The sequence below is a fragment of the Equus quagga genome, chromosome 4 (genome assembly GCF_021613505.1).
Source record: "Equus quagga isolate Etosha38 chromosome 4, UCLA_HA_Equagga_1.0, whole genome shotgun sequence".
Taxonomy (NCBI): domain Eukaryota; kingdom Metazoa; phylum Chordata; class Mammalia; order Perissodactyla; family Equidae; genus Equus; species Equus quagga.
The window spans coordinates 51,954,857-51,977,638 of NC_060270.1; the positions used below are offsets into that span (position 1 = coordinate 51,954,857).

The window sequence follows — 22,782 nt, forward strand, 5'->3', positions numbered from 1 at the left end:
GGTGATAGAGATGCTGCTGATTTATGGATCACACATTGAGGAGCAAAGCTCTGGTATTGGTGTAAGCAAGGAGTTATAAGAGCATACAGAAGACGTTAATTTTGCTGTGGTTAGTTGAGGAAGAAAACTTCGTCTCAGAGAGATTAAACAATTTGCTGTTTTGAATTTGTGTTTATAATGCCATTGGACATACATTGGAATTGGATAACATTTGATCTGAGCCTAAAATGATAAGAATTGTAGTAGAAAAGCTAGCCTTTCCAAGTAGAGAGGAAAAACTTTGGCAAGACATGGAAATAATATATTTATGTATGTTATTCATGGGAAACACCTTTTTAAGACTTTTTTTTTTTTTTTTTTTTTTTTGCTAGCTGAAACAGAATACCCAATTAGGGGAAGTTTCCAAAACTGAGCCAATATGTTAGGGTAATGATCGCTGCTGTAAAGAAGAACTCCAAATCTCAGTGGCTTAAAACAGTAAACGTTTATTTCTTACTCACCTAGGAATTCAATATGGGTGTTCCTAAGATATCTCCCTCTTAAGCAACGATTTGGGGACTGTTATCTGTAACACCACCATCTTCGATATGTTACTTTCAAGGTCACTGTACATCTTTTTATCCAGATTGCTCAACAGTAAAAAGCGTAGAGAAGGCACACCTGTTTCTTACTACCTTGCCAATGAAAGTGAAACTCATTATTACTCTCACATTCTATTAAAATATCACAGAGCTCCCTCCAGGTTCAAGGGGCAACATGGCTAGGTGGAGAGACGTGAGTGTCTTGCAATTAGTTGTTCACTCTTCTCTGGAGTGAGTGTGTGAGATGGGTCTGGAGAACAGGAAGTTGCAAACCATTAACGTATTGGTAATATATTATTCACTTATCAAAGAACATTTAAGCACTTTTTGTAAAATAGCATGTTATAGTACTGTGGTAAATTTCTAATGTTAATGATTCTGTTAAATTTTCTAATGTTAATGATTCTATTAAATTTTACACCTCTTAATTAAGAGAGAGATGGTTTAAGTTTGTTCTATAATTCTACTCTTATAGAATATGTTTAACTTTGTTGTTCAAAAGTTCTGTTTTTTTCAACATTCATCTTGCCTTCCAACCACCCCACTCCCCAGTAGGAGGTGACAGAGGAGATGAGTGAAAGGAGAATCTCTGTTCCTCCCTTCAATTTGCTAGTTTTTGGTCAAAGATGAAAATAAAGAAGCAAAATAAATTGAAACCAAAACTAAACAACCTAATCCCTGCATAAACATTTGTATAGAATTAGAGTTTTGTTTTTCTTTAAAGGAAGGAACAATGTTTATATCTATTAGAGATCAATGTAATATATTTTAAGTTTCAGGAAATCAAAAGTAAAACACATTTTATGAATTAACATAATCCAGCAGGGAAAAGAGATTAGGCTAGAAGAAGACAGAGCCTGTTTCTAATTCAAGCCCCAACATTTTGTATCCATTTGGCTTTGACCTAAGCTTTATAAGCTTGCGTTTCCCCGTCTGTGCAATGGGGTCATAATATCTGTTCCCTCTCCTTGCATGATTATTTTAAGAACAAGAAAAGTAAAATAAGCATATACACTCTTACAACTGAGGAAAGTAATACTTAAATTTAAGATGTTCTAGGAAAGAAAATTTCCATTTATTGGCAGTTTATTTACACTTAATTAACAGAGCTTTAAGATATTTAGATATAGCTTTCCATTTTATCAATTATCCATGATGTTTATCTTATTTTTTAACAGTAAGTTTAACTTAAGGATAAAATCAACTTCTTTTGGCCATTTCAGAATCTCGTAATATGCTACCTAAAAATGTCATAAAAGTTAGTGGAACATTGATAGCAAGATTCATTCTAGGACAGAAATAACCTTTGCTTTGTGTTATTTAAATAAACATATATCTTTCAATGATATTTCTATCTTTATCATTTCATATAAAATCAATACTATTGTTTTTGAGATTTTTAAAAATGTAAAATGAAAACTAGACATTTTAACCACCTTTGAAATCAACAGATCTTTATTCTGGGGAATTTAAGATCAGACCTAGATTAAATTATTCTGTTTAAAAGACATTTTTTAAACTACAAGTATTTCTGGAAGGATGAAGCATTACCGTTAGCTTGAATTTCTTTTAAAAATAAGGATTACGTAGCTCTATATAGGCTGTTTGATGATCACTGGGAAAAGTTGGAGCAGATACTATAGGTTTGTATACAGACAGCAATATATGTGCATAGGTCATGTTAGTCATTTTTCATAGATAATTTGTTAATTCAGTGTGATGTATTAGTTAATTTGATGTTCACTGATTTATTTCTAGAATCAGATTGTGGTGAATCTTAACAGATTTACAAAAGGTCAGAACTGCAAAATTTCAATGTAATCTTAGCTATTTAATTAGGTAGCTAGATGACAATTTGAAAATAGGAATATTTTCATGGGAGAGTACAAAATAATTATTTCTGATTCTTGCTGAAGTGTTTCTCTATCTTGAGGCCATTTGGTAAGAAGTGAGACCTATTGCTGTGTTCCCAGTGCCAGGTCCTCAGAGAGCCTCTGAAGGGTCTGCATCTTCCCCCTGGAGTTCGGTGCAAGCTCCAATGGGATCCAGAATTCTGCAGGGGCCTTGGCGGACCAGGGTAGTTGCTGATAGACACCCCTCAGAGAACAGGGCCTCCCTGAGATTTGCCTCTTCCTTTGCAGCCACTCTGAAGGCACACGAAAATGTTTTTTGAATTATTTTTCTCAATTATTTATTCTAATTCTGCAGTTCTTCCTCTTCCTCCCCCAACACCTCATTTTCACCAAATGTTATCAGCCAGGCACTGTGGTAGCCACACAAAGATTTAAGAAGATGTGATTTTTCCTTCTGTGAGATTTTATAGTATGATGGGATAGATAGACGCCAAAAGGTGGTGTAAAATCAATATTATATGAGCTGGTAGAGGTTACAGAGGATGGGCACCTCCCAGCTGAGGGAGGAGGGAGGGGATAGTTTCCTGGACCTGCGGGAGTAACTCAGGATGAGTCCAGAAGGAGAAGTAGAAGTCTACAGGCAACGAAAGGAGTAAGGGAGAGAGGGCCTTCCTGCTACGTGAAAGTTATGAGCAAAGACACAACACAAGAGACCAGGGATGCCTTGGAGTTTACTAGGGAGCCATGTGCGGAGACACTTCCTGATGTGCACTTTTGAATAGTTAATACTTTCTAAAGACATTTCATCACCAAGGAATATTCATTACTGCTCATTCAAGCTCCTACTAGATTAGCTATATTCAGTTCTTTAGCCGTGATATGCACAAAATAACACATATATCTTTTGGGGGTTGACCTTGTGGAAAGGCTATGAGTCATCAGAATTATACACACCTTGGTCACTTCTCAGCTCTGCCACCCACTCACCAGGTGACCAGGGGCAAGTTATTTAAACTCTCAAAGCTTTAGTTTCTTTATCCCTAAAACAGAGATAAAAATGGTTATGCCTTAGAGTTGCTTTGAGAATTAAATATGGTTTGTTTTTAAGATACTTAGGATAGTATGAACCCAAACTAGCCCCTCAATAGATGGCAGCTGTCACTGTTATATTGGTTGATATAAACGTCAATTTGTCTTTTTAAATATTAAATAAAATTTATTGGATTTTAGGAGGCATAGAATAATGAAGATATGATCTGATGTATCTAATTTACTTAGGTTGACATATTAGGCTTTTTAATCATATTTTATTTATTTGTTAATAGGCAAAATCTCAAATGTTATCTAATGTATTGGATGTTGCCCATCGGTTTATAAAGGAAGTTAATCCAGATGAACCCAAGGGAGAGAATCATTCAACAAAAAAGATTAGTAAAAGTCAGCATAAACCCAAATCTCTTTTGCAGGGGAGCAGCTCTGAGGTAAGCTGAGGAAACTATTGTAGACATTTTCTGTCATATATAATCATGGAGACCATCATTCATATACTTCACTGGAGCTGTAGAGTTTTAAAGGTTTTTTATCACATTATTGTTTAATATGAATTTGTTCTTTAATGAATCAAACATATCTTGGCTGTAAAAATCTTTTTAAGCAGATTACTTTGATTCCACTGAATGCTGATTTTTTTGATGAATGATTCTTTGATGAATGAATGTGGCTTTCTGGGCATTTCCAACACATCAGGAAATGAATGAGTGTTGAGAAGAAACATAAAAAATATAGCACAATGCAATATAACAAATTCGTATTAATCAGGACTCTGAGGAAGCTAAATCTACCAAACCTTGCCAAGTGTTTTAGGTGACAGGCAATTTCACAGTTGTTTTAAATTGGATTTATAACACATTCTGGTAGTTATTCGGATTGACTACTGATGCTGTGGTGTGCTAGATAAGCTTTTGTCAGCTCATGTCTATATTTTTATTATAGACTTGTATTGATTCTTTAGCAAGAAACAAACTTTCTCAAATTTTGATCTGTGTAAGAGTCTTCCTGTTTTTAGTTGCCACTTACCTTTTCACTACAGTTCAGAAATAGTGGATAAGTTGGCCAAAGTCACACTGCTTGTTACTTGGTGACAGAGTCGGGCTTAAATTCCAGTCTGTTGAGTTCCAAACCTCTGGTCATAGAACTTTTATAAAAGAACAGGTGCTCTATGCTTGCAGGACCTCTTTCCAGCAGAGAAATTATGCTTGAATTGTCCAGGAACGTCAACATAGTTGCATGGATTTTGCTTTCTAGAAGCCCTGCCAAGGGTGTTTGTGAAGAATCACTGAATGGGTTACATCCTTATCATTATAATAACAATGTTGAGGACTGACTATGTGCCAGAGACTCTCCTAAATATTTTACATGTATTATGTCTTTTTTTATTTCTTAATTATTCCTTTTATTTTAAGATGAGAAAATAGTGGCGAAGAACAGTTTTTTTTGAATTGCCCAAGGTATCATTGACAGTGGAACTTAGATTTGAACCTGGAACTTATGACTCCAAAGTACTTGCTTTTAATCACTACACACAGGCTGTGGTTTCAAGGCTTACTCCTTCATGCCTGCCATTTTATCTAATTTATCCTATCAATAAAAATAGTGATAATTCAACAGTTAACATTTATTAAACACCTTATGCTAGGAATCGTGCTTAATCCTTTATTCACCTTATCCAATAATCACATAAGTTTTGCATCATTATTACCCCATTTAACAGATGAGAAAGGCAGAAAGGAGTTAAGTAACTAGCCCCACCAGACAGCTATAGGGCTTACTCCTTTGCCTGTGCTAATTTTAATCCCTACAATAAATGCTGCCTCTTGTCCCCAAAGGTAACTGTGTATGCTATATGGGCCTGCCATCTCTTGTCTTAACTTAAAAACCATTAATTCAGTGGTTTCTTCCAGGAGTATATGTTGGAATCAAGTTGAAGAAATGTTAAAGAAACATAACTGAGTTCAGTGTCTCTGTGGTTGGGTCCAGGTGTGTGTGGTTTTAACAGCTGCTCAGTGATTCTGGTGAACACTCCTGGTTGGGCTCACTGCTATCGACCCCCAGGGGTGCACCCATACACAGTACGCATACTGAAGAGATGCCCTCCTCGGATGCTTGGTCCTCCTCTGTGCTGAAGAGCAGTGGTTTAAGTATCACAAGCACTGAGTGAGTTTGTTAAAAATGTTCATTCCTGGTCTGCCACTCAAATTTTGATTTTTGTACAGCTGGGTTAGGGTCCAGGAATCTGGTATCAAGCAATTCGAATGCCTGGAAGAGTTAAAATAGTGTTAAAGTGTTAAAGTGTCTTCGAGCTTTTCCTATGAATTCAAGCCAATGGATATCCTTGGAAAAGGATGCAGTTCATGAAAGAGTTTCCATTTTAGACACGGAAACCTGGGTTTGACCCTGGTTTTCTTACAGTCCTGAAATATAGGGCCATTTACTTAGCCTTTTTGATCCTCCATTTCCTCTTCTGGAAAGTGAGGATATGAAAACATATCTTGCAAGGATATCATGTGGCCTGGAGGGGTAATGAATGTACTACACTGGATCCCATGTGCTCCTTCAAATTTCCTAGTCCCTTTGGAATTGGGCAGGCTCTGAGTGGAAGTGACATATAACAGTTGTGGGCTGAAACATTTAAAAGCCAGTGTACAATCCTCTGACTTTTCCTTCTCCTACCACCACTATGTAGAAGGCAAGTATTCCAAAGGCATAGCTATAAAACGCAAATGTCTTATATCTCTGATTTATTGCTTGGAAGGGAGAGTCCCTGGAGAGCTTCTGGAACCACTGCAAACTTTAAACATTTTGTATTAAGCACTGGGTTTTCAGTACTCCTTCATGAGTGTAGCATACATACATGAACATAGTCATGTATCACTTACTAGATACCTGCAAATACCTTCACACATAATTCTAAAACTCAGTATTTTCAAGCTAAATTCATCACCTCTCCCCCAAAACCTACAGATGCTATTGGTGGCAGCCAATCTCCTAGCAGGAACAGTTATTTTCTATAGTCCTTTCTCCTCCTCCTCCGCACATCCGTTCAGTTACCGTGTCCCATTCAGTCTACAATCTAAAAGCTATCTTGAATATTTGATCACTTCTATCCTTATTGCAATTCCAAGTACTGAAACTAACTTTTTCTTAAAGTGCAAAAGGTTTATAAAGAGGAAAGTGCATTTCATTCCCTCCCCTTCTAGAAGTTAATAATCATTCCAGTTTTGTATGTATGTATTTCTTTACACAAATATTAATATGTTACATACTGCCATGCAAACATGCTTTTTACACTTAATAATATGGTTTTAATATCTATATAAGCACATTCTACAGTCTTCTCATTCTATATAGTGGTTGTAAAATACTCCATTTATTAGATATGAAATGACTTCTTAAAATCTACTTTTCAGTGATCCACATTCACACTGTTTCAATCTTTTGCTAGTACAAACTATGGTATAAATAATGAATAATTTTGAAAAGTGTTGTTTTGCCTTTATGTAGGTGTATCCATATGATAAAATCCTGAAATTCCTAGATAAAGAGGGTTTTGCATTTGTAATGTTGATAGATATTGCCAAATGGTTATTGTTTTACTTAGTTTCTTTGCATCCAAACTCACTATTCCCCGATTTCTCTCTCTCCCACACTACTGTGTGGGACTCTTCAATGGCTTTGTGTTTCCAACATGTTTAAACCTAAGTTCCTCTATATGGCAGGCAAGATCCTTATGATCTGCCCCTGCTTGTCTTTCCACCCTTTTTATTTTCTCATAACTCACTTTTTGCTGGAGCAACACAACTACTTACAGTTCCATGCCACTGTGCTGTTTGACTCCATGTCTTAGCATATGTACCATTCCCTGTCTCTGAAATACTGCCCCTGCCACTTTCTGCCCGTAGAATTCTTGTTTATCTGAGTTAAATAGCTGCTCCTTGCATCTGTCTCTGCTGTGGACTTATTAACCTGTGTTTCTGTGGCCAACAGTTAGCACAGTCTCTGGCCACCTTCCCAGATGCTTTTCATTTTATTATTTAAATTTTTTTGTACACATGTTTAGCAATCTTCTCTCAACTGTACTTTAACAATCTGCCTGTTTATTTTGCAATTAAGGGCTTAACACAGAGGATTCCACTCTTATATCTAGAAGAGACAATGGAGATTTAGTAATTTGATCAGTGTAGGTAATCCACATTTGATAATTCAGCATTGGTGTGGAATTTATTTTGCTTTGGTTTCCTAACTTGGCTGTTTTCTCCGATTCACTGGATAACTGCCAAATCCTACCTTTATTTTCTTCTCTGTTTCCACAGTGGATCTCTATTTTGTACTGAGTTCATCCTTTCCCCCATCATTTAGCTGAGAAGCATGCAGTGTTTCATATGTGCTAATTAATTTGTTCATTCATTCAACTAACTTTGAATGACCTCCTCCTTTATACCAGGCTCTACTCTTGGCACTGAGGAAAAAGACAAAATCCCTGACCTCATTAAATTCTAGTGGAGAGAGACAGGCAATAAACAAATGAACATTAGTAAATTTGCGTGGAGATACATTACAGGGAGAAAAATAAAGCAGATAAGGGATTAGAAAGTGGGGGACAAAGGGGTTAATTTTTTTTAGAGTCATCAGCAAAGACCTCTTTGATTGACATTTAAGCAGAGACCAAATGAAATGAGTGGAATGGGTATGTGAGGATATGGAGAAGGACCATTCCAGGCACTGCGTATAGCTAGTGCAAGGCCCTCAGTGGGAATGTGCTTGATGGGTTCCCAGAACTGCAGGAATATGTTTGGCTGGAGCAGGGTGAGTGAAGGAGAGAGCTGAAGGAGGTGAAGTAGAAGGCAGAGGAGTACGCAGTTGTGTAAGGCCTCGTAGGTCCTAGTAGGAACTGGGGGTTTCGTAGAGTATCCTTGGAGGGTTTTGAGCAGGGGAGTGACATGATCATATTTCGTGTTCAGAAACTGCTCTTTCTGCTGTGGGAGGTTGCAGGGAGCAGGCGATTGAGAAGCAGGATTAGATACAAGGCTGTTGCAGCTTTCCAGGGAGAACACTGATGAATAACTAGTGGTAAATCTTCAGTCCTGTAGGCTCTAGTTTTAATAATTTCTGAAGAGACCGTTTATAATTGTCAATGGAGTTTTAAAGAAGTCAATAAAGCAAACAAATAAGTACAACTTAAAAACACTCAAGTTACAGAACAATGTGTGATTCATAATACCTGATAATTAACGCTACCTGTCTTTTAAGATACAGAAAATTTAGTAAAGCATACTTAGATAGATTTTTAATTAATTTAGGTAGAAATTTCAACAACAAGAAGAGCAGAATGTACAAATCCAAGAGATAGGCTCTTGTGTGGAGGATCATTTGATGAAGAAGCATCTGCCCAGTCCTTTCAGGAAGTTTTAAATCAACATGGAACTGGACATCATGATGACAATGAGAAACAGAACTTACAAGCAGCAAAAGCAGGTACACCTATCTTTATAAAATGAATGTTGTAAGGTAAAGCTGAGTTTATTTTATTTATCTCCATTCTCTGTGAATATAGATGGAATGTTCAAAAACTAGTAACATAGGGATAGCAGTTTGATAAAACTCCCCAAGGGAGTACTCGCTGTGTGACTATTGTTTAGTGGTTTAATATGTATGAATACTGGCCACTGGGGGTCTTTGTGTTTGTTTCTGACAAATACAGGCTGTTGAATGAATGGCAAACTAGATTCTTTCAGCTCCCCCTCTCCTACCAGGAAATTTTTACGAGGACAACTATTCCTTTTTGAGATGTAATTACAAAACATAAAATGGGACCATCTGTGAGATAGAGAGGTAAAGTGTTTTTTTATATGAATGTCTTAAAATATATTTCAAGGGCTACTGCGGACTTTAGAGGGAGAATTGATTTGTGTTTTGTTTTTCTTTCTTTTGGAAGAAATATTTCTTGTTTTTATTTCTGTGTGATGATTTCGCACCCATGTTCTAGACATTGAAGATCTGGATGACTGGAGTGTACCGTATCTTTGCTTTAAGTTTCCTGGTATCTCTTGAGAATTTTCATGTGCTTTTAAAGTGTGTGATTTATTAATTTTATTACTCAGAATCTTTTAGAGACTTCCAGTTGCTTTTCATTGAAAATATAATGATAGATGATAAATTTTAATCATGTATCTTGGTTGACAGCATCCAATTTTATTATTTCATTTCATTCTTTTCCAGTGAAGGAACTCTCCTGATTATTCCTCCTTTATAACGTAGAGTAATTCTTAATATCAAGGTATCACACACCATCTTGCCAACTAGAATTGGAGTTTTTACTAAATAATGTTCTCTCTTTCAAATATTTTTTTCTATATTTGCTCACGATTCGTCAATTTCATTAACATTTCCAAGACTTCATTTGTATACTCTCTTTTTAGTATGTACCTAAATATACCTCCCTTTGGCAGTGTTATTTTATGTGCTTTTTATTTGTATTTTCATATTTTGATTTATTTTTCTTTTCTACTCTGAAATGAATTGACTTCCATGGAAATACCTTTTTAATTGTCCTTTTTGAAATACGTAGTATTTAAAATAATACTGGGACTGATTTGATAAATTAAATCAGATTAGATTAGAGAAATCCAAAACCATTTAAAATTTTTGTTTTTCATAGTGGAAATGACTATATTATGAAAGTAATATGATTATTTTAACAGATTTTGTTATATAAAAAGTTACCGAGAAGAACATGAAAATATCCTAATCCTCCCATCTAGAGATAATAAATGTTAACATTTTGGTCCAAATTTTTAATACACATCATTACACACACATACACACACACACACACACACACACACAAGCATAAATGGGGTAATACTGTATATGCTATTTGTTAACTTGCATTTTCCCTTAGATTCTGTCATGGACAACTTTTCATATAAATATAGATACATGTCATCATTTGTAACTTGAATAGTGTTCTCTATGCCATAATTTACTTAATTAGACCTTTATTGATGGCTATTTCATTTCTAATTCTCACTATTGTAAAGAAGTTATGATGATCATCTTAGCTATTGGTGCACTTGTATGATTGCCTTAAAATGAATTTCTAAATCTAGAAATGTTGTGTTAGAGGTGACTTATTTTATAAAATTTTGATGAATATTGTCAAATTGTCCACTAAAATGATGACTGTGTCAGTCATGCTCCCACTGACAATGCGTGAGATGGCTATTTACCCATATATATAGTTCTTTAACTTTAGACAATTTGATAGACAGTAAATGACTTTCATCTTTAACTGGCTTTTCACTAACACTTGTGAAATGTTGTTGGCTATTTTTATTTTTTGCCAATAAATTTTGTTCTTCATTATTTGCCAATATTTAGGTATAAGTAATGTTTTAAATGTTAAGGGAAGAAAACATTCCTCTGTTATTATCATTCCATCAACAAATAATGAGTACATATTATGTGCTGTGGGGGAAAGTGATGTGCAAAAGCAATGACAATCTCTTCTGGCACTCACAGTCCAAGTGGAGGTCAGAGATTCAATCGAATGATCAGCATACCCTGGATGGAGAAGTGCAATACCTACACCCATGAAAATTACCACGCACTGAGGAAGTTGCAGTATTTTGTCAACTTGTATCACATGAATCTGGGAAGCAATTAGAGGAAGAGATTTGAAGAATGTTGGATTAAGGAAGCTAAATATCAGATTAGATGAGGTTGAATTTATCAGTATAGATGTACTCGCATAGGATTTGAGTCTTAATCTGTTGGCTCAAGCTCTTCGGCAATGACATTAACAATCCACCTACTAAACTGGTTAATTGAAGCCTGGACTTGATTTTTCAGTTTATGAGATTGAGATACTGGAACTTCCCTGACGTTTTGTAGGGGAAGAAATTTGAAGGCTCTGGAAGACAGAAATGTTGGAATTGATAATGTACAACCTGCTCATGCAGGTTTAACTCTACCATCTATGAGGGCCCAGAGGACTCTCTCATTGCTGAGATATTAAGCACCAGTATCCTGAAAAAGGTTTGTTGTGGGCTTTCCTCTATAGGCTGAAGATAGTTGTGGAAGGAGATGCTTTAAGTGAATTGAGCTGCCTATTTTCAAAGGAATAATGAAAACCTGGATTGGTAGAGTCCAGGTGTTGGCACATAATCATCAAAGTTGTGGTGGAAAAATTACCAAAATAAGGGGCAGGGAAGAGTAGTAATCAGAATATTTCAATTCACAGAGATCTGTGATGCTAATTGGGATACCTAGGAATGAAAAAGTTGTACAGTTTCTTGTTTTACTTTTATGAGTAGAACATTTCTGTCTCTGGGCAGAGACTCAACTTGAGCCACCATTTTGGGGATTCAGAGTTTTTATAAAGTTCCTAGACCTAAGCCAGTCCACAGATCTCGAGCCTCTTAATTGAGATAGAGGCTGAATCTTTTTAAGGATTTTGTAGTATGGCCACAGGGGCACACTATATATCTTCCTCCAAGCCTTTACCACAGAACTTATGGCTATTTACCAGAATAAACATGCAGTGAGGAAAGGCAATGTCCAGACCTTCAAAGGAGTTATTAGATTCTAGCTCTGAGCTGACACTTATCCCTGGAGACTCTAAATACCACCATAGTCCACCAGTCAGTCTTAGGGGTTTGTGGAAGTGAAGTGATCAATGAAGTCTTGTCTTGATTCTGTCTAATGGTAATGCATTGGGACTGTGGGACCATTATGTGGTTATTTGTCCAGTCTTAAATGTATAGTAGGAATGGATATACTTACTAACAGACAGAATCTCTATATGGGTAGTCTGATCTGTGGCATAAAGATTGCTATGGTAACACATAAGTAGAAGACCCTAGAATTGTCCCCTGCCACCAACTACTATGCTAAAATTGCATGCCAGAAGGCAATACTACATTTCTGGGGATAGCAGAGATTAATGCCACCATCAAAGACTGAAAGATGCAGGAATACTTCTTTTTATTATATTTCCATTTAATTTGCCTTTTTGGTGCAAAAGCCAGTGGTCTCGCAGAATGACTACTGGTTATAGTGAACTTGATCAGATGATGATGATGCCAATCGCATTTGCTTTTCTGGATATAGTGTCTTTACTGGAGAAAACCAACACATTCTGTGTGACTGCATGGGCAGCTATGGACCTAGTACATGGCTTGGTAAAGTTTTCTGTAAAGGGCCAGATAAATAGTTTAGGTTTTGAGAGTCATTCAGAACTACTCAACTACTCAACTCTGCAATTATAGTGTGAAAGCAGTCATAGACGATACATAAACAAATGAACGTGGCTATATTCCAAAAAGACTTTATTTATGGACACTGAAATTTGAATTTCCTGTTGTTACTACATGTCATAGTATATTATTCTTCTTTTGACTTTTTCAATCACTTAAAATCACTCTTAGCTCGAAAGCCGTGCAAAAACAGTTAGTGGGCCAGATTTGACCTGTGGGCTGTAGCTTCTGATCCCTCACCTATCAAATATATCCTCTTCTATTTCTATTAGTAACGTTAATCAGAAATAGTTTGATTTCATATGTCAGGGATAACAGTCTACCTTCACAACCTTCCTCCAGACCTACATTAACTCTCCTGCTTTCCAACATTATATAGTCTGAAAAGACGTTGATTGTCTTGATATTGCCCACTGATTTTGCAGTCTGTGTTCTCTACCTATGTTATTAACGCCACTCAGATGATCTCTCCCACAGCCACTGCTTTCAATGACTTTATAACAGTTCTCTTATTTTGTCCTTTCAAACCTAGGGTTGGTAACAGCTTTCCACTGTTTTCAGTCTCTGGATACTTCAACATCACTTGTTTCCTTAACCCTATCAAATGGTGATTAGTCCCTTCATTTGACCTTCTTTGAATTACCCCCTTGAGTATTCTTTTTCCTGTCAGGATCTCGACTGATACAGGTGGTCAGAAAAAGGATTTATAAGAAACAAAGATTTGAATTGAGGTCTAGAAAATGAATTGAAGAATAAGGACAGAAAATAGTATGTGCAAAGGGTCTGTGGTGGAGGGAACATATTGTGTTAACGGAACTAAAGATAATTGTGGATGACTGAACCTTAAAGAGCAAGAAAGGAGTGTTATAGCCCAACAGACTAGAGAGGAATTACATTTAGTGGCCTGGAAAGATAAGCCTGTAAAGAAGACAGAATGTCATAGATATAGGAGGAAAGTTGGTAAAGCATATTATTGTAAAAGCCAATGGAAGATAGTGTTTTTAAATAAAGAAGTGAGGTTAACAGCGTGGCTGCTGTGGAGGATCATTAAGACGAGGATGTTTGTTGATATAATATGTGAGTTTTTTGTCCCAGAGTATTATATAAATGATGTTTTTGTGTATGTATTATGTGTATATGTTTGTAAATGTTTTCCTTTTCCTAAGGTATTAAGTAGATATAAAATAACATTTGTAAAATTTATATAGCTTATGGAGAAAAATGAAACAGTAAGCACCTGTTCTCTCCCCTCTAAGAGATTATCACTAACCTGAGTTTTGTGTTTTTTCATTCTCTTGATTTCTTTGCAGCTTACTGCATGTGTGTATCTCTAAACAATCTATTGTTAATTTTGCATGTATTAGATGTTATGTAAATAGAAAGATAGTATATGTATTATTTTGCAACTTGTTTATTTCACTCAATATTATTTTACTGAGACTTACCCAAGAAGATGTGCATAGTTGTATTTCATTCATTTTCACTGTTTAATAGTCTTCTGTTATATGAATATACCACTATTTACCTGTTTAAATGTTGATAGTTGTTTGGGTTGTTTCCCACTTTTGCCGTTACGAACAATGCTATTATGAATATTCTTGTATGGGTCTCTGGTACACACAAACATGCATTTCTAGGATGTCTATTCCTGGGAGTGGAATAGCTGGGTCACAGGGTGTGCGTGTCTTCAATGATACTAGATAAAGCTGAATTATTTACCATAGTATTTGTATCAGTTTGCATTCCTACCTGCATAAGAGGTTTGGTTGCTCTCCATAATCGCCAGCACTTACATTGTCAGATCAAAAAATTTTTGCTGGCCTGATGGAGATGAAATGGTATATTTAATTTGTGTACCTCATTAAAAATAACAATGAGCATCTTTGATATGTTTCTTGGCCTTTTAGCTTTGTAATGTTCTTTCAGTTTCCAAGTGTTCTAGTTATTTCTGTTACTGATTTCTAACTTGATTTTATTTTACTGTCCTCTAAAGGTTGTTTTCCTTCTATGTGAAAGGCAAGTAAGTACTTACAATGGCCTAGAAGTTTCCATGTGATCGGAAGTCCATTATCTCTGTAATCTCATCTCCTGTTATTCTCCTCCTGGCTTGCTCTGTTTCAGCCACACTGGCCTCCTGTCTGTTCTTCAAACATGTCAGGCATATTTTCCCGTTAACACTTTTGCACTATCTATTAAGGAAAATACCCACCATCCCATCAATATGAACAAAGGGACATCTCACACAAATTCTCACAAAAAGTAGCCAGTGACCCATGAGACAGGGGAGCAAATGAAAACCCCAGTTACATAGCTTCTGTGGCATTTTTCAGGGAGATGTACCTTACAAGTCCGTGTGTTCTAGCTTTGTTTTCTATAAGCAATCCTGCACAAGGGCTGTCGTGCTAAATGCATTGCGTAGCTAAAGATTCTCCTTCTAGCAAATAGCATTAATCTATTTGCCAGAAGGTCAACAGTTATTAACATATTTACAAGCAAATTAACCCAGGTCATCTGCTATCCTGCTTTCCTGGGACTGTGTCATTGGTAATGGGAGAAGAGTGAATCACAGGCCAGCTGCTTTTCTTCCTTCCTCCTCATCATCCTAGATTTGGGGGTTATCTCTCAAGCCCCGTGGCTCTTCTCTATGACATACGCAGTAAAAAACAGTGAGTATTCAGTTTTTCTTTCAGCTTCACTGTCAAGAAATATTTTGTTTTGCAGTGGAAACGGGGACTCATAGTGGAGGGATCTCCTTTTCCCCATGACTTACTTGCTCACGTCCTTGACTCCTGCTCTTTCACTTTAATGCATTCTGGTGGTTTTTCTCAGGACTTTCTCCAATTGCTTTCTTCAGTGCTGCTCTAGTCTTTGGGAAGAAGAAGAGTTACATTCTTTTAGTTTATTTCTGTTGCTGACATTTGGCTGTTTCTGGAAGCTAATCATTGAAGTCTGTAGTGAGATTGTGACTGTTCTGTAGTTTTGAAGTCTATAAAAATAATGTTTTCTATCTTTATCACTCTCCTTTCTTCTCCTCCAACATTTCTCCCCCTATGCTGGTCAGTTTTGAGAGAGGGGTGATATCTGGGAGAGTGGAGAGACTAGTAATCCCTGATTTACACTACTTTCTTTCCCAGAAATCTCCATCAGTTTTAGAACTCTCTCAATAGTCATTTTAATTTAGTAGTACTTCAGAAACATCTGGAAGTAAACTGCCGTGTAGATATAAATTCTTGAGGACAGTTGTCTCCTGCAGGTGCTGTTCTGAGTTATTTATTTTCTGTTTCCCATAATGTGTAAATATTATTGTCAGTGGCTATAATCCATACCTTTATGTGTGTGTGCATTTATAGAATATATAATGAATCTATTTGTATTTGTTTTTATTATTTAAAAGAATTAGTTGCTTTAAAAAACTTTGTGAATCATAACATCCTTTCATTTCAAGGGATTATTGAAGAAAAATATATGGTCATTTAATAAATCACCAAGTTCAATATTTTTCATTATTTTAACCTAGAATTATTGATTATATAGATAAATATCAAAGCATATTTGCCTCAAAAATGGTAGGTTTTGTATCTTGAGAGAAGATGTAGTAATTTCTAGATGAGGTTACATTACTTATGCACATTATGTTTATTTTTATAGACTCACTGGAAGAATGTGAAGTACAAACTAATCTAAAAATTTGGAGAGAGCCACTTAAGATTGAATTTAAAGAAGACAGTTTATCCTATATGGAAAAATTATGGCTTAAAAAACACAGGAGGTATTTTCTGAATTTTTGCATTATTAACAAGAAGGATAAAAGCTATTTATGCTCCTTGCTGTGTGACATGCTTTCTGTAACAATTTTGTATGTGTGCTTCATATTTGCATAAATAATTTTAAAGCAATATTAAATCCCTAGGACGTTTCCACTGTTCTAATAAGAATTTTAATTCTATTTATGTATATGCTAAGTCATTAATTTAGAGTTTGCCTTGAGAAATGGAAATGTATGTGTGGGGAAAAGGCACAAATATGGCATAGCATTTAAGAATAGCAAAAATAATGTGATAAATGAAAGATTACTTTGAAGGAATATTGCTGTCAGTTCTTTTACATTAGCATAAACTTTCAAGGCTCTACTATTCCGAATCTACTTTTAAGTTAATTAGACCTTTAATTTTGTAGTTTTAATAATAATATTCAAGTATATTTTATTCAAAGACTACAGCATTAGATGCATCATTTCACATGTTGTTTAAAAACTAAACTGTTAAAATAGTAAACCACAATGATGACTGAGTACATTAGAGTCATTCATCGTTTTACCATCATATGAACTAATTGAGAGGTGCTTTTAAAGGCCATCAGCTCAGTTGTCCAGCAACAGTGCTGTCCCCACTTCGTTGTGCCTATGAATCACCTAGAGACTCTGGTAAAATACAGATTCTCCTTCAGTAGGTCTGGGCGGGGCCTGAGATTTTGAATTTCTAACAGCTCCCAGGTGATACTGGTGTGGATGACTCTGGTCTCTGAACCACATTTTGAGGAGTGAGGTGTTGGAGGACCTGTCTAGAATGTACCTGAGGAATGGTCATCAAGCCCTTGCTTCACCTTCAGTCATACAAAACCACCCAGGAGGTGGCCCATTCCATCTTTGGAACATTCTGCCTGCTATAAAATCTCCTAATGAGCTATGATCTGTCTCTGGCTCGTTTCTAAACTTGGTCATAATTCTACCAATTAAGCCAATATAGAGCAAACTGAATTTATCCTCTCCATGGCATTCACTTCAGATTTTTGAAATCAGCCCTCATGTCTCCCTTGAAGCTTGTGTGTGACAGGTTAATATCTACCCCATGCCTCTTCACCTGTTTTTCATATGGCAGATTTTTGCCTTTTAAATTTTTCATTTTGCAGTAAGACATACAGAAGAACTGCAAAATAGTATAAGGGATTCCCATATATCATTCATTCAGCTTTCCCTAATGGTAACATCTTGCATAACCACAGAAACCAAGAAATCAAAACCAATAATGTTATTAACTGAACTACAGACTTTATTTGAATTTCATCAGTTTTTTCACTAACATCCTTATTCTGCTGTAGGATCCAATCCAGGATGCCACGTTGCGTTTTTGTCATATCTCCTTATTTATTACAATTCCTCTGTCTTTCCTTTTATTTCATGCACTTGACATTTTTGAAGAGCACCTGCCAGGTGTTTCATAGATTGTACTCAATTTGGGTCTATTTGATATTTTTTCATAATTAGATTAAGGTTGCATTTTGAGGAAGAATACCTCAGAGAGGATATGCCCTTCTCAGGGCATGATATCACAGGATCATGTTGTCAGTATATCTCATTACCAGCATGTTAACCTTGAACACATAGTTAACGTGGTGCTTGCTAAGTTTCTCCTCTGTAAAATCACTCTTTTCCCTTTATAATTAATGTCTTGGTCCATTTGGGCTACTGTAACAGAATACCATAGACTGGGTGACTTATAAACAACAAATATTTATTTCTCAGAGTTCTGGAGGTTGGGGGGGGTCCAGATTAAGGTACCAACAGATTCAAAATCTGGTGACAACCTGTGTCCTGACTCACAGATGTCCCTCTTTTCTCTGTGTCCTCACATGACTCTTTCTGGGCTCTTTTATAAGAGTGCTAATCCCATCTGGGAATCTGCCTTCCTGATCTAATCGACCCTATAGGCCCTCCCTATTAATACCATCACAATGGGCGATAAGATTTCAACATATGAGTTTGAGGGAGAGCACAAACATTCACATCATAGTAATTAACAAATATTTTTGGGGAGATATTTTGAGATGATGTAAAATCTCATTTTCTCCTAAACTTTCACCCACTAATTTTAGTATTTATCAGTGGATTTTGCCTGCAACAATTATTACTCTCCTGTTCTATTGGTGATTTTCTATTTCCCTATTTCTATTTCCTGCTCCAATTAATCATATAATTTACTAGATTGATAAATTAATATAGTTTATTAATTATTAATTCTTCCAGGAAGAATACCCCTTTTCCTACTTTCATTCATTTCTTCAATTGTTTATTTATGTGGACTCATGACTTTTTTTATTTTTAAGATTAGTATGCAATACTATTTTTGTTTATTTTCTGGCTCAAATACTTCCTCCTTTGATCATTTAGTGCTCTTTCAGGTTGACTTCTCTGTCCTTTCAACCTTTCCTTATCCTTTTTTTGTTGGTTGGTTGGTTTGCGTTGAACATCTTTTTATTTTTCTGGCACTCAAGATGCACTTCCCTGCCCCAGGAATCATTTCTCCAAAGAATCCTGATTCCTTTTATTGGAGAATGGTGTTCAGAAACCAAGATCTGCAGTCGAGGTGTGCTCATTGCTACTCAGGTGTCAGAGTCTAGGCCTTCTCAGAGAACAGGTAGATATGTATGTACACTACCCCAGTATGCACATGCATCTAAATTTATTTCTGTGCCTATCTAACAGAACATCCATTAAAGTGAACACTTTACGTGAGTGTTTATCTATGAGTTGAGCTCACATCATCTATGAGTTCACACTCATACCTCTGACTGCAAACCAGCATCGCACGGTTCATTTACATTCTCTCTCTGCTTATTTGTAGTTTTGTTCACCTACAGTGAGAATCCTGGCCCTCATCATCTGTGATATATTAATTAATTTATCAACCCTAGTGTATATGTATATCCAGTAGTTTCAAAACTGCTAACTAACTTCACTGTGAGAAGCAAATTTGCCAATGATAGAGTAACTTGTTTGTGTACAGTGCTTTATATCGTTAGTCTACAGTATCCGGCCTTTTGTGTCCTTCATTTAGCAAAATGCCTTTAAGATTCATCCATGTTCTTGAGTTAATCAAAATATATTCGTTTGTACTGTGGAGTAGTATTTCATCATGGTGATATACAGTTTATTCACTCATATGTTGAAGGAAACCTTGATGATTTATAGTTTTTGGCAGTTGTGACTGAATCTGTTATAAACATCTGTATATAGGTTTTTGTTTGAATAGAAATTTTTAATTCCCTGGGTAAACGCCCGGGACTGGGACGACTGGCTTGTGTGGTAAGTGCATGTGTGTCTTTACGGGAAACTGCCAAACTATTCTCCAAGCAACTGCACAATTTTGCATTCCTTCCTGCAACGCGGGAGAGTTCGAGTTGCTCTCCGTCTTTCCCAGTGCCTGTTTACTTTTGAATATTTTTCTGTTGGTGTTCATTTTAATAGGTACATATTCATATCCCATTGTGGTTTATGTGGCAGGGTTTTGAGTTCATTCATATACTGTTCTGGTTATTCCTGTGTAACTACCTTCGAAGTTGTCTCTATCTCTTTTAAAGTATGACACCCGTAACAGTCCTTCAGGTGTGAAACTCAGTAGTGGATACTTGTCAGTTGCCACTTTCTAGCTTAGGAATTAGTACATAAAAGTAATCCCAAGGTCACATCTTTTTTGGTGGCTGCCTTTCACATTGAGTTTTTTATACAGTAAAAGAAGCACAATTTTGGTATTAAATGACCACCATCATTTGTACTTGGACAATATAAGAAGCTTTAATCACAGGCACATGAAGTCTGGAGCTATGCTGAATACTGACCATTGGCAAATTTCTTTAGCAGAAAAGAAGAGTTAGTGAACACAATTACTAGGGTCTTATTTACTCAGTTTTTCTTTTTTAATTTTCTTTTTCTTTTTTGAGGAAGATTAGCCCTGAGCTAACATCCTTTGCCAATCCTCCTCTTTTTGCTGAGGAAGACTGGCCCTGAGCTAACATCTGGGCCCATCTTCCCCAACTTTATATGTGGGACGCCTGCCACAGCATGGCTTGCCAAGCGGTGCCATGTCCTCACCCAGGATCCCCAACCGGCAAACCCCAGGCCGCCAAAGCAGAACATGTGTACTTAACTGCTGCACCACTGGGCTGGCCCTACACAGTTATTTTTTAACAGTAATCATTTTTTGAGTTAATTCTTTATGTCTTAATTACAGATGCTAGTGTAGGGCTATCCCTTTACAATTCACAAATTTCTGATGCTCTGCTTTGGAAAAGTTTCCCATGTTGATAACCATGAACACAGTATACACTTTATTTTTGCCTCTCATTACGATGTTTTATAATAGGCTTATAAATATATGATCTATTGTACATTGTTTTTGAATTTCTTTTCTGATTTGGACAGTAGCATTTTTGTATTTTACCTGCAACCAATACATGAGTGTTGATAGATCTTAATAATGGTCTTAATATATCCAGTGGATCTTTTAAATGCTTGGAAAGTTTCTTGAAAGAGAGCATAAGATGTGGATTTAGAGTATTTTAAGAATGTATATTAGCAATGAACTGGTACCCCTACTCTAATTCCCCCACTCTTCATTACATGTACGCCTCAATTCTAGCTGATCATCAGAAGGGCCAGGGGCAAGTTTTTAGAATACCAATTCCTCAACCCAACCCCAGACAGACCTAAAAATCAGTGTTTTTAAGGATCTGTATGATGCTCTGCATTTAAAGAAGATCTTTTATAGTGATTCTGATGCAAACAGCCTAACACTGATTCACAGAATAAATTTAGAACCACTCATCAAAAGTTTTCTGAAATGAGCTGGTCAATGCTTGATAAATTTGTTTAAATTTTAAAAGCAAAAAATCTGGTGAGATAATCCTATTCTAAAAGATATTTCATCCTTTATTAATGTGGCATGATCTTTTAATAAAGCATTGGTGCGAGGGTCCCAGTATCCAGAAGGCAAATTTAATTCATTGACTGACTAGTTGTTCATGGAAGAATCACTTAAGGTCTCTTGGTTCATGTTTTCTTGTCTGCAAAGTATTGAGTTTAGAATGAACAATCTGTAGGGCCCCTTCAGCTCTAACACTTTGTTATTTAGACTCTATAAGTCTTTGATTCAGGGCTTTACTTATGAAAAATTAGATAAGTTTTCATTCCATGAAGAAGGAGCATCTGGATAATAATACATTTACGTGTATATATGATTGAATTTTTAGTGCAGTGTATCCAGGTGCCAGTTTGTCTTTGAGTTTCACTCTAATATTTTCTATCATTTAATTAAATTGTGTATGTACGATGGCATGCTTATCAAATTTGTTGAGACACAAAGCTGAAAGATATATAAATAGTTTGGAGTTTTCTCATATATACATTACATATATCGGGAAAATGCACATAACCATAGATTGCAGGAGATTATTAAATATTTAGTGCCTTTGCAAATTGTAAAAGAGGAAATCTAGAGTAATTATTAAGAACATGGGCTCGGGGAGGCAGACTACTTGGGTTCAAATTTCTTTTCTGCATTTACTACCTGAATGACTTTGAACAAATTGGTTTACTTCTTTGTGCCTCAGTTTCCTCTTCTGTAAAATTAAGATAATACTAGTGCCTATTTAATATTTAATATTTATAATATAGTGCCTATTTAATTATTTATTAAGATTTAATAACCCAAATTGTTTAGAACAGAGCCGGGTGCATTTTAAATTTTGTATGGATGTTACCTACTAATATCGTTAAGAAGGTCCTGCTTTTATGTGGGGACTCTGAGTTTGCATGGTCTAGGAGGGCTGTGCACTACTTATATTCTTGATTTAAAAGTGAGCCCCTCCCCAATAATTTGGGAATATCCTCTGGAACCAAATGCACACTCTTGATCTCTGAGAATTCCTGTGCTTCGTTGCCCCCAACATGAGACATCATATCAAACCTCATGGTAAATTGGTTGATACATGCCAAAGCCGGAATACCTCAGATTCATCTCATGGGAGCCTATTTTATCATCCTATTTTGCATGGTGGAAATTTAGAAAAGTGTCTTTAGATTCTCTTAGAGCTTATCAATATAATGCCAAGGCTGTGAGACACAACACACATGCATAAATTAGCTTTTTAAATAGCGTGGTATGTTTCATGGACTCCATGTGGCTTTTGCAAGAACGCTGACTTCTCTCATAACTTTGATTTTCATCCTAAATGAAAAACAGTAGTATACGCAATTAAAAA

At 36.1% G+C, this 22,782-nt stretch overlaps 1 protein-coding gene across 12 annotated transcripts in view; it reads left to right on the top strand.

Moving 5' to 3' along the window:
- Window positions 1-22,782, top strand: part of ZBBX (zinc finger B-box domain containing) — a 108,838-nt gene that overhangs the window by 46,669 nt on the left and 39,387 nt on the right. For 8 of the 12 annotated variants that reach the window (XM_046657793.1, XM_046657787.1, XM_046657790.1 and 5 more), the window contains 3 exons: window positions 3,760-3,915; window positions 8,791-8,965; window positions 16,396-16,516. In XM_046657793.1, coding sequence (XP_046513749.1) covers window positions 3,760-3,915; window positions 8,791-8,965; window positions 16,396-16,516 — 452 coding nt within the window. Of the gene's footprint in view, window positions 1-3,759; window positions 3,920-8,790; window positions 8,966-16,395; window positions 16,517-22,782 lie in introns of all 12 variants that reach the window. The other 4 variants (XM_046657796.1, XM_046657799.1, XM_046657798.1 and 1 more) reach the window with 2 other exon arrangements.